At 42.0% G+C, this 12,570-nt stretch overlaps 1 protein-coding gene across 3 annotated transcripts in view; it reads right to left on the bottom strand.

The window, feature by feature from the left end:
* Positions 1-12,570, bottom strand: part of Syt1 (synaptotagmin 1) — a 492,018-nt gene that overhangs the window by 82,181 nt on the left and 397,267 nt on the right. For all 3 annotated transcript variants that reach the window (XM_075954765.1, XM_075954767.1, XM_075954766.1), the window contains exon 9: positions 4,094-4,211. In XM_075954765.1, coding sequence (XP_075810880.1) covers positions 4,094-4,211 — 118 coding nt within the window. The remainder of the gene's footprint in view (positions 1-4,093; positions 4,212-12,570) is intronic.

The following is a 12,570-nucleotide window of genomic DNA, read 5'->3' as shown; positions in this document are numbered from 1 at the left end:
ACAGTGGAGGGAGGAACCTAAGAACCATGTTCTCCATCTTGAAGGGAGTGTAGGAAAAGCTAAACAGTATGTTGGAAGTATTCCACATAAGAAGATAGGAATGCTCAACTTCTCCCCTGTCTTGTCTTTCTCAGAACTTTTATTTATTTTTGTAATATTCATGAACAAAAAATAGAAAAGAGATCCACCCCCCCATTTAGAATTTATTTATTTATTTTTGAGAGAGGGTTTCTCTGTATAGTCTTGGCTATCCTGGAACTTGCTTTGTAGACCAGCGTGGCCTTGAACTGCCTCTGCCTCCCAAGTGCTGAGATTAAAGGTCTGTACCACCATGCCTGGCAGCATGGAGTTTATTATTTTAAACACACACACAGGGAGGTTCAGTCTTCTGGCATGAATACCCTGACAGGTTAGTCAACCCCAAGTGGCCAGGTCTAAACACAGACATGTAACCTCCAAATGGCCTCAGCAGGTTGTATTTATAGCTACGTATGTATATGCATATATACAAATATATATTACATATATAGGTATAATAGTAATAAAGAAGACAAGATAGGGAATTTGCAGGGGGGACATGAAAAGAGTTAGGGGTCGGGGTGGAGTACAATGATATAATTACTGTTCTCATGTGAAAAATTCTCAAGAACAAATGTAAAAATTGAATGTGCTGCAGAATTATGAATAGTCCAGTCCCACTTGCCATTGTGAGCCTGAAAGGCAGGCACTTTGATCATTTACTATGTGAGAGTCTGATGCAGGCAAAACCCTTTTGCCACCCATTTGAGTGAACACAGTAAGAAAGAAGCTGGCGGATCGTGCTAGAGACTGGTCAGAAAAGCATTTTTTAAAACGCCCGTTTCCTATTTCCTCCCATGTTGTATTGATCGGCGCCTCATTTTGTCTGAATTCACTCTGGGCCTGTCTAAAACCCAGCCTCCTGATTATCCCAATCTGATCTGACGTGTCTAGCAAATAGCCGAGTCTTTCTCCTGACCAATCCAAGCAGTTGGCTAAAGGACCCATCGCTTTCCCATTTTGTAGCTTGGATGCGGTGACTAACGGAAATAACCATGGCGATATTTGGGGAGCTCTCTTACTTCTCTCCCTAACTCACTTCTCATGAACAGGGTCTTCTTAGCACTTCGGCTTCATAAGCAATGCAGCCAGGGCCTCGAGGAAAGAAAGAACCCGTCCAGTGTCTACACATGGGCCTCTGTGACGGAGACCTCACAGAGTTTGAGCTCGAGGACCTCCGAACAAAGTCGGATTGTGGGTCGTCACAGAGTGTGGTTTCAACCCTGGCAGAAGAGCCAGCTGTGGTTCCACTTACCAAGCCATTTCTGGCTAATGTCGTTTGGCATTTGGATCACTTGGAATGAGAGCTTACATAATCGTGGTCTCTTTGCGCATAGGTCAGCTTACTCTGACACGACCCATTCGAGTGTTTAAAAGTTTCCTTAATGGTAAGTAGGTTAAGCAGATTTGCAATGCAAGACTTGTTTTTTTTCAGGCCCCAAGCTCCTTGGTAAATAATTCATTATTCATTCAGCAGCTATGCACAGTGCCAGCCTCAGTGAGAGCATTGTGGGAGACGTAAATACAGAACAGTCTAGTGAGAAAGAAGCGCGGTGTCAGAGGACTGTAAACAAACCCCTTTGGCAATTTAAAAAGACACAGATTTGTTCTGCCTAGGCGGCTCAGAAAAGGCGGTCCTCCTTCCCCATCTGAACCCATGGCTCACTCCCTCATCTCTGTCCTGTTGTTGTTTGGAATGTCACCTCCTTGCTTCACTTCTACCTAATGTTTCTGACATCCCAGGACCCTGTATACTCTATTAATTTTTTGGCTTTTTGTTTTTGGTCTGTGTTTCTACATTAGAACGAAAACTGAGGTACGGTCTTTGGACCATCTTATCCATGATTTGCAAACCCGTTGCTCTGCACGATGCCTGACTCAAAGTCGAGTCACAGAATGTATTTGCTGGGTAATTGGGGCCTGAAAACAGAGGAGGATTTAGCTAGACATTGTTGGACGAAAGAGAATTCCAGACGAAGGAGCTTGTCTAGGGGTGGAAGCAGCATGTCCCATTGCTTGTTAGGAGATGAGCGTGTTGGTCCATTGGCTAAAATGAGATGCAGAATGGCGCAGCCTGAAAGAGTCTACGTTTAGGTGATTAGAGTAATTATGATTTAATTCCACAGGCAGCAGGAAGCCCTTAAAATTAGGGTTTGCTAATGATGAGAATCATTCCAGGTAATTCAAATATGGGGGTGGAGGTAGGTGCTGTGGGTTCTGAAGCATCCATAAATTTTCTGCTTTTCTTTAGTAAAAAAAAGAAAAAAAGACTGCAAACTGATGGATATGGAATTAAATCTGACCTCTGGCTGTGCCTCTCTTACGTCATGATGCTAAGTTAGTGTGACAGGAACTGGGAGTTGTCCTTGGTGCTCTTCGTTGCTGGGTTGCTAAGTGAGCTTGTGTATGTGTATGTGAGTGAGTATGTGTATGTGAGCTGTGACTGTGACCATTCAGATAGAACCTGCGAGACCAGCTTCCCTTGTGCAGACCCTGAAGATGAGAAGGGATGGCTGGTCAAGAGGTCAGGACAGCAGTCTCGAAAAGGGATGGTTGAAATGGCTGTTTGTGGTGCTGGGAAGTCATTGTAAGTTCCAGAAAAAAAAGTCACGAGGATGATACTTTGCTAGCATTGTGGTGAAGCTGTTGTGGTGCTCTCTAGAGGATAATACAGGGCTGATTAGGAGGGAGGCTGAGACAGCATTTAACAGAGGAGGCGAGGAGTCACATGGATGTTTGGAGTGGGGTTTATATGAGGGCTACAGATCTAATGGGACATGGCTACTTAGCCAAAGAGAAAGGTCAAAGGCATCTTAAGTCTCCTCGGGATACTAATTTGTGATCTGGGAGTAAACTATAATTGTTAAATGTTTAATACTTCTGTGTGCATATGTTTTACAAATAAGCCCATAAAATAGTCTGCATGGTTTTAGGAGGAGCTGTGCTTATTGCTTTAAAAATTTCCCAGTTCTACTATTAGCAGTGGAAGCAAGACATTAAATAAAGTAGGGTCCTAGTGACATAAAAGGATACAGCTTTCTCGAGTCCCCTTATTCACAGAGAGAAATACATGCAGAGAGCAGGAGAATTTGGCTGCAGAATCACTGGGTCAATAAGTAGAACTCAGCTTCAACGATTTTTAGCTGTTTTGTTTCAGCTTATAAACTCACTGTGCTACATCACTGTGATCTTTAGAATGTTTTTTTTTAAATAAAAAAAAAAACACTGAATAAGAAGTCATGTTTGTAACTCCATAGCTAGAAACAATGACAACTGTCATCTCGTTGTGATGACCTTGTGATGTGTCAGGAAAACCCCTCACGCCTAATGATTTACTGGGACGTTAAAATTATAATTGATTTAACCACACAGAGGAGAAAAAAAAATGACACACAGTCCTGGAAGCGACAGACCTTGAGCTGACTTTGCTTTGTAGAAGAGTCCCCATCACTGACTATGCTGTGTCCTGCTTGGGTTACATGAAACTTTCAAGCCCAAAGTCTCCCCTCCTCCACCCCAGTCTTAAGCTGTAGAATTCCATGAATTATACGAACCGTTCCTGAGTTTCTTCTTAAAGACGCTTGTATAGATTTGAAATGCTGTCTTTTTATAAAAGTATTATAAAAATCATGTCAGGTTAGAAAATACCTAATTAGTAAGTTTCAGGTAAAATACAAATTTTAATACCAAGGGTGAATTAAAAAAATCCTCAAAACTATAATTTGTCACAGGCATTGCCTTTGAAATAAAAGCCACAGTTTTTGCTCTCAATGACATAGAAATGACAACTGCTACTTTGGCTATGGGGAAAGAAAATGGATTTCATCGTCTTTGCCAATAATCGGAGAGTGGCTTCCTGGGGCACTGCGTTGGCTGAATCCCGCTCCGTAGAAGAGAGAACTGTGATCAGTTAAGGAGTGTGTGTGTGTGTGGGGGGGGCGTAGCATGTGTGCTGTGCCTTCAGTCTCCACGGCGGAACAGTGGTTACAACAATCAATAGTCATTGCGGACTCACCGGATAAGCCACCTACATCCATCTTCTTCAAGTTCTTTGCTTCCAGGATGACGACCGTCAGCTTGCCGGCAGTAGGGACGTAGCGGAGGGAGAAGCAGATGTCCCCCAGTTTTTCTTGCTGTGAAAACCAACAAAGAGGTATTAGTGAGTTTTCAAGGGAAATTGAGATGCTTGTCCTTAGACATTGGCATTTCCTCAAGGTGACGGTTACGGCAATTAGAGTCTGAAGACTTCAAAGTCCATGAGGGCATTTTTATAGAGGCCGATTCATGTGATAGCAGTCTATCCTTTTTTCTTTTTCAAGATTATCTATTTTGGCTTAAGAAAGGACCATTTACACTTTGACATTCAACAGAATATGTCTGTAATTCAATGGTTCTGGAAATGAGACCAAGATGAGTTTCTTTGAGACCGCACTGAATAGCACTGCAAAAGTCTTAGAAAAATCCCCTTTCTTTATTAAAGAGCTTTGTTTGGTTTACTCTCTTTTTTTTTTTATTAGAATCTACCCATCTCAGTTTTTCTCTTTTCCCCTTTCAAATAGGATTATGCCTAAAAAACCTATGTTTGGGGTTTTGTGAAGAAAGACATCTTTGTTCAGCTAAATTTCATTTATTGCTGAAAAACCTCTGAAATTCTCATAACATAAATGCACTCGAGTATGAGTTTTTGTGCACTCTGGTTTATTCATTTCAAATGTAGTCTTCCTTTGTCTTTATCGTTAAGTTTGTAAACATGGAACAGCAGGCTGGAAAACGGGAACACATCCTATCACAATGCATGTTCCCATTGCTCCTCTTGTCATTTCAGGGCTACCCTATTTGATATCCCGAGAACATCTAACAATCCTGCAGTCAGGTGATTCCGAATGACTTATTCTGAGTAGAAAATGATGATGTCAGACAAGCTGTCCCTTACCTGGGAAGGAGTCATATTTATTCTCCTCTCAAGTGGAATATTGAGAGTTTTTAGGATTTCCTATTATTTTCTACTACTAGTTAACAACCATGCTGGTCAATGTGAAAAATCACATGTATTTGTGCGAGTATGTGTGTGCATGCACATGCATGTGGATGACGGGGGAGAGACTGAAAAGAATTTAGGATACGATTGTATCCATCCCCTGAGATGAGAGAGGCTGCCTACTGCCATCCCACCTAAGGAATTAGCTAAATGGTGCATATGAGTTCGTTCCTTCGTGTTCTCCCTCCCCAAGTCTAAATTTTGATTCTAAAGAGGGAAGTAGCTGGGTCAGATCTCAATAGATAGACTTGTAACCTAGGGAGGGTATATAGAAACTGAGAGCCTATGTCTTTCCATGTTGACCTCTAAGTGTGATTGTATTTGGCCTTATCTGTACCTAGGCATATGTGCTAAATGAGTCAGTCTCTAGTGTGGAAATGTCTTCCTAGGTGTCATATGACAGTGTAAGGACATGTCGTTTCCTTCCTGTGAAGGTTCGCATTTTGTCCATCTTTTAAAGAAGAAAGTATGTTTTATTTGGAGGTGAGTTTAGAGAGAGGAAGGAGAGCACCGGCATCTCTCTCCATGCCAAAGTAATGCTCTATTGAAAATGACCCCACACACGCACATGGACCAATTCTCTCAAGTATAGAATCCTTGTCGTGTCTTAGCACACGTCTCTAGGTTGATGAGAATCCTTTGTTTTCACATTACTGTGCAGACAGTTTAATTCTCCCGCTTGTCTGTCTTCCCTGATGTCAAGGTCCTTGCATGGATATCGTTTTACCTCACCCTTGCAAAAATATAAATCCAAGAACATTCTGGAAAATCCCTGCTTTGAATCACAGAGGGCATAGCTCCCCGAGGCTAGCGCATGCCACTGGGAGGAGGGCTTCATGTGTAGGAATCTTTGTTATTCGTGACCATCTCATTTGGTAAGCTCACTGTACTTCAGGATAGACAACTCTCAACACTTCACCAAGCATGCCAGAGATGACTCTACTATCCTAGATCATATATTCCTGCATGGCTCATTATGGAACCCCAAGAACAACTCAGGGTGCTAAAATAAGTTCAGTTCTGTATTTCTGTTTTACCACACATGCCCCTTTTCTTTCAATACTACTTCTCCTTCCATCCCATAACCTCAAAATTGCAGGTAACTTTAAATAAACAACAAACAAACTCCATGTATCCAATTAAAAATGTTTTGACACAAGGGCCCATGTATCAAGGCTGACATCCAAATGTCGGAAGCTGGGGATGGCCTTGAACTTCTGACCCCCTGCTCATCTGTCTGTCAAGCGCTGGGGGTTACTGTCATGGGCCACCACACAGCTCTCCCTGTTGTTTCCAGGGAAGAAATGTCATGTCATTCTTCATTCCAGGTCATTTCATTCTTCAATCTTAAGACACACCGAGAATTTAAACAATTCTATGCAATATTTAGCTTCAAAAGAGAGCTCGAAATTTTGTATAAAGGAGGAATATGTGAGATTAACTGTGATTTTAAGTCTATGGGATGGATGAGAAATGGGTGCGTAGAAGAATAATGAACAAATTTTGGTGTTTTAAGATACACAGAGAGAAAAGGGCTTATTTTAATGCTCTTTACAGATCTGCATTGAATTAATTTAGAGGCTTTAACGTGGGAAGGTTTTTCATTTGCTCGTAAAATTATCATAACCAGTATGCCAAACTAAGTATTACTTTCTACGTGAGTGAACTGAAATGACTTCAGAGTTTTAATTACTTCTGCATCAACAGCTATTTCAAAGCTAGTCATGGTCTCCCTCCCCCCTGATGTCAAGAAGGAAGCTCTTGCTAGCCAGAAGGCAAGAAACATCAGCAAGTCCTTAGGACCCTTGTCTAGGGAGCACATTTTCTGAGTGTGCGCATCCTGGATGGGCAAATGACTTTCCTGGTGCTTCAAACACCAGCTTGAAGATGCCCCGATAACTGATACTTTGAGAACCAGGGTACCTTTCTCTTTTTACACGATGGTTTGACTCTGGGTTCAGTGATCTTAGGCAGTAGAACATGTGATCAAACCGTGTGTTCCCCATGTTGGAGTAGACACGGGGACAATGAGTTTCTATGTTTCAGGAACAAATCCGCCTTATGGGGAAGCCATGGAAGGACATGTGTGACAGAAGAGTGGATCACAGTGTCAGTTCTTGATCACGTGTTCTGTTCAGTCATATGTGAGACAAGGTCGTTGCCTATGCTTACATGGTAACTAAGCATGTTAGGCCCTGATGTTTGACTTAGGGGCGCAGACTCTCATGAACTGTTGAGATCATCCAATATGCTTTTCCCTTAATGAAGTCTGTTCCTTTGCTTCTGTGGTCAGGAAAAATACTCCCCTGTCCTACAGTGTTACTCTAGCTTATGAAACTTTTATTCTTTTAGCTCTTCATCCATGCAGGGCACCGAAGGACCTGAGAGCTTTATTTGGACGGTTTTTGAAAGTTTCACATGCCCATTTATAAGGCGGATACCTGAAGAACTTATACATTAACATTTGAAGGCAGACATTTGCCACCCCAGTGTTCCAGTGCTTCTCTCCCTGGCTCATGTGTTAAAGGCTCTCACACTGGTGGATCCAAATAAGGTCTCTGATCGAATCAATAGATTTAGTCATTATTGAGAAATGGAGGGAACTAGGAAGAGGGTCACTAAGAGCATCCATCTTATCTCTGAGCTCTTCCTGTCTCGCCCTTTTGACTTCCATGGGGAAGGAAACCTTTCCTCCGCTACGCTCCTGCTATCCAAGATGCTATCCTTATCCATACAAGCCTACTCAGAAAACAGCAGAACCGTAGCTCTTTCCTGCTTGGAACTTGATTTTCTTGGGTAGTTTGTCACATCAGTGAAAAGTAACTAACATATACATTTCCATCGTAGATTCTTAGGACACATTAACAGTTATGATTATCTCAAGAGTCCATGAAGCAGGTGCTGTTAGGTCCATTTTAGAAGTAGATTTTTGAGAGCTAGAGGCCCAGAAGGGTAGGCGCTTTCAGTGTGAAACAACAGCAAGATCATTTAACACTATACAAAATGACAATCGCTAATAATCTAATTGGTGATTTACTTTGCATTCCAGTCTTGTTTAAAATTATGTCTCTAACACATGCCTTCTCCTTAACTGTTCCTTCCAAGACTGTTTTCTAGACACTAATTTTTTTATTTGTTTTTATTTTATGTGCATTGGTGTTTAGCCTACATGTTTGTCAGGATGCTGGGTCCCCTGGAATTGGATTTATAGACAGTTGTAAGCTGCCATGCGGGTGCTGGGGATTGAACCCAGGTCCCTCTGGAAGAGCAGCCAGTGCTCTTAATCTCTGAGCCATCTCTCCAGCCCTCTATAGGCTACCTTCTATTTCTCTGTTATCCCCCTCCTTTAACTTAGAAGCCTTGATACCCTGTACATGGGTATCAATCAGAGTGAGCTGTTTTCCTTATTTTTGCTTGACGCTGTAACTTGCCGTAACTACCTGCCGTCAATGTCTACTTCCACAAGGACCTGCAGCCTGGCATCTGCCATGGTCACCACTACTTACTTCTAGCACTGTGACTTCAGTGCCACCATCTCATCACCTCCACTTTCTTGCCCATACTTCATTCAGCCACTATGAAGCCCCAACCCCGTCGGCCATTCTCTCGAAAGAGCCTAATCAACAGTTCCTCAGTTTCAGTTTCTACAAATCTACAAATTCCAAAGCAGCTTGTATATAAATGGCTAAGCTAATGTTTGAAAGGCTCCTTCTCTTCTTTTTTTATGGCTGGTCGTATGGTGTCCAGGACTTCAGCTTTTCCTCTTTCCATACATGAGTTCAGCTACCCGTAGACTCATGATGAGCAGGGGTTTTCTGCTCTACGCCTTGCTCTAGGAACACAACGGAGAGCTTCTATTTAATTATGGGCTGTGTGTATTGATAACACACAGATCATCCATCTGCAGCTTCATAAACAGCACTGATGTTCTATCAACACTGCCTCCAGTCTGATCAACAGGTCAACTACCAGGTTCACTTGGCGCCGCTCCTTAGTGCCTAGGACTAGATAGAACCCTGCCAGGCTCGCCCTGCCACGGAGCTAGAAAACCAAGTCCTTCCCAAGGTGAAGTTCTTCCGTCGATGTTTTCAAGACCCCACCGAGGAGCAGCTGACAGATGGATGCCGGTGTGATTATCTCACGAAGGGGCCTCATTACTATTAGGAATTTCAGCTTTATGTATAATTTATTTGAGCGAATTGCCTTGATCACTAGGTGGAAACCGCCAGTTAGAGTTAGAAAGTTCCGGCTGTGAGATTCAGAGAAATTAACCTGCTCTTTGAAACTACGGAGTTGACAATCAGGAGGGACTTTTGTTCGGAGCAGCTTGATAATGCCATTAAATTTTTTTTTTAAACATCCACTGAATAGAGCAGACACAAATTAATGACTCTGGACAACTTCAGAAATCCCTTCCTTTTTGAAAAGCCTTACAGATATTAAAACAAAGGTCATCTGCAGGTGGACAAAAAGCTTTGATTGCAAAGGAAAAATGTTCTTGGTTCTACATTCCTGGCTATCATTTATTTTCATGTAAGAAAAAAAGCTCACTTTGGTGGCCTTTGCAAATGGGCTAAGTTCACTCACTTTTTGGGAACAATTTGCCTTTGAATGAGTTTGTACTTAAAATGACACAGAGCCACGTCGTTTTAAAAGGACATAGTCTATTTATATTAATTGCAAGATGATTTTTCTGTGTGTTAAGTTGGCAATAGATAGTCTGATGAGTAGATTTTCTTTGCCCCAAGGTTAGCAGTCTATTTAGAGGTGAGAAGCAAATGGACGTCTAATTGTTCGAAATAGAAATTCAGATTATTTGCATATTATTCATTGGTAAAAGAATTAAAATTTTCACTCTTTTTTTTTCCCCAAGCAGGTCTCTCTATGTAGCTCTGCTGTATGTCCTAGAACTCTCTATGTAGACCAGGGTGGCCTTGAACTCTTGCAGAGATCCACTTGCTCCTGCCTCCCAAACTCTGGGATTAAAGGCATGGGCCACTATGCCTGGCCTAAGGTGTTCTCTTAAGAAGGTCATTGGGATGAGATAAAAGAAAGTGTTAGGTAATAGGTAAAATGCACTTTGGGTGAGAGAATTTTTCAAGTTCCTGATGTTCCCACAACTCTGCTTAGACCCCTGAAGACTCTGCCAAATCGGTATTTACAACTAATGGGCCAGATGGTCACAGTGTGAATGCTGTTCTGAGATGTACGCAGGCTAAAAAGACCAACTCTGCCCTAGAGTATAAATGTGCGCTACAAGGCTTAGTTGAGCAGGACTGTGCATGCCCTTGAACTTTTTTTTTTGAAAATACTGTATTTAAAACATGATTTCGTATAATTTCACTGATTCACTTTTATCAAAAAATACAATTAATTCTGAGCTGTAGTCTAGTCTCTGTGGCTACCCAATATAGTGAACTGACCCCACAGATGTGGCCGAAATGCTGAGGGATGGGAACTTTGAAACATTCTAGAATCTAGTGACAGAGGGGAGGAGAAAAGGACATTTTAATTGTTCCTCAACCCCCTGCCTCCATGCATCAGCACCAGCTTCTCAAAGTGATCTCAAATGCACAGTGTTTTGCCAAGCAAAGGTGCTTGTTGTGCATATGCACTTTTGAGACAGGCTTTCTTCTCATAACCAGAGTTAGCATGAACGGGGGAGAGGGATAGTAACGTGTCAGTGTCCAAGAAGAGCTCTTACGGGAGCTGAGATGAAGTCTCGGGAGAGAGTCCAAATGGACCTCATGATGCTTTCAGCACAGGGATACATGAACAAAGCCCTTGAACGAGCTATTAGCTTAAAACATATTATTCTTTGTACAGTGTGAAACCCATGTGGTTTAATGAGAAATAAACCCATGCTTTGTGATATCCTAGATTTTCCAAAATTTCCTCCTATCTGTATGTTTTGAGTAAGAGATATAGGCAGTCTTATTAGAAATAATGAACAGTTGAAAAGTGGGTATTTGGTGCAATTAAATGGGGATTGCAAAAATAGAAGTCAATGTGTCTATTAATGTAAGTAACAGAACAGTTGAGCAAAGGGCAGTGGACACGGCACTGGCCAGCTGCGGGCACTGGCTCACCATACACTTATTTAAGGGAAATGTATTGGTTCCCGGGGCCCATTGGTCAATAAATTATACAATATCAGTGAACAAAATAGTAAAATATGCTTGGTTGGGTCAGGTACTTTGGGAAAAAGACAAAGCGTTCAGGGGCGAGGGAGTCTCATTCAAAACAGTGGGGGAGAAAGGAAAAGACAATTGACTAAAAGATACTTTGTTCCAAAAGGACATAATGATAGCTAATACCTTCTATGCTGATTTAAAACATTAAAACAATACCAAGCTGGGCGGTGGTGGTGGGAAAGTGCCTTTAATCCCAGCACTTCGGAGGCAGAGGCAGGCGGATCTCTGTGAGTTCGAGACCAGCCTGGTCTACAGCGCTAGTTCCAGGACATCTAGGGCTGTGACATAGAGAAACCCTGCTGGAAAAACCAAGAAAACAAACCAAACCAAAACCCAGACAGATCAGGGGTTGTTTCAATGAGAAGGCGTTGAAGAAATAGATTAACCATCCAGGCCCACTTTCCTGGTTCTGACAGGGTCCTGATTACATAACTGTAGAGACAGTCATATAGCCGGGAAAAGGTGCACACCATGATTTTACTGTTTGTCCTTACTGGTATTTACCGCGTGCTGGTCCTCTCTACTGTATGGTGAGCTAACAAATACACAATTTAAGCCACCAGGTTTGTGGAAACTTGTCAGATAGCAACAGAAACCAATCCGCACCCAGTCCATGCTTCCTCTTAAAGCAGTGGTTCTCAACCTTCTGAGTGCTGCGCCCCTTTAATGTAGTTCCTCACATTGTGGTGACCCGTAATGTTAAGATTATTTCGTTACTACTTCATAACTGTAATTTTGCTACTGTTATGAATTGTAGTGCAAATATCTGATATGTAGGATTATGATAGGCAATTCTGATGGGGTCGACACCCACAGGTTGAGAACCACTGTTAGGGACTATCCGTTCTCTCTCATCTGTAACTGTCTCCATTATGGAGGTCATAGGCGACCTAATAATGGATGGGAAGAAAATAATGGACTCATCTTCATATTAATTTTTATCTCATACTCTCATTGGCTATTATATTTCACTGAATTGTTTTAAATAACGTGATGTTGGTGCAGCATAATCTGTATATCATGTGTATATAAATACAGATATGTTGGGCGTATGTGCACATATCTTACTATCAGAAGACAAAATGCGCTTTGGAATGCCTTATTAATGTCTTCAACGTTAACATGTGCTATATAGGAGATTCCTTAGTTGTCAAGAAACAGCGCGGATTCGGAAGGTCGACGATTCAGGTTCAATTTGCAGGTCCGTTGCTTAATAGCTGCTAAGCCTCGGGCAAATCGCTTGCCCCTTTGTGCCTCAAT

This window comes from Microtus pennsylvanicus, chromosome 20 (assembly GCF_037038515.1).
Source record: "Microtus pennsylvanicus isolate mMicPen1 chromosome 20, mMicPen1.hap1, whole genome shotgun sequence".
NCBI classification, from domain to species: domain Eukaryota; kingdom Metazoa; phylum Chordata; class Mammalia; order Rodentia; family Cricetidae; genus Microtus; species Microtus pennsylvanicus.
This window is presented reverse-complemented; position numbering and strand designations above follow the sequence as displayed.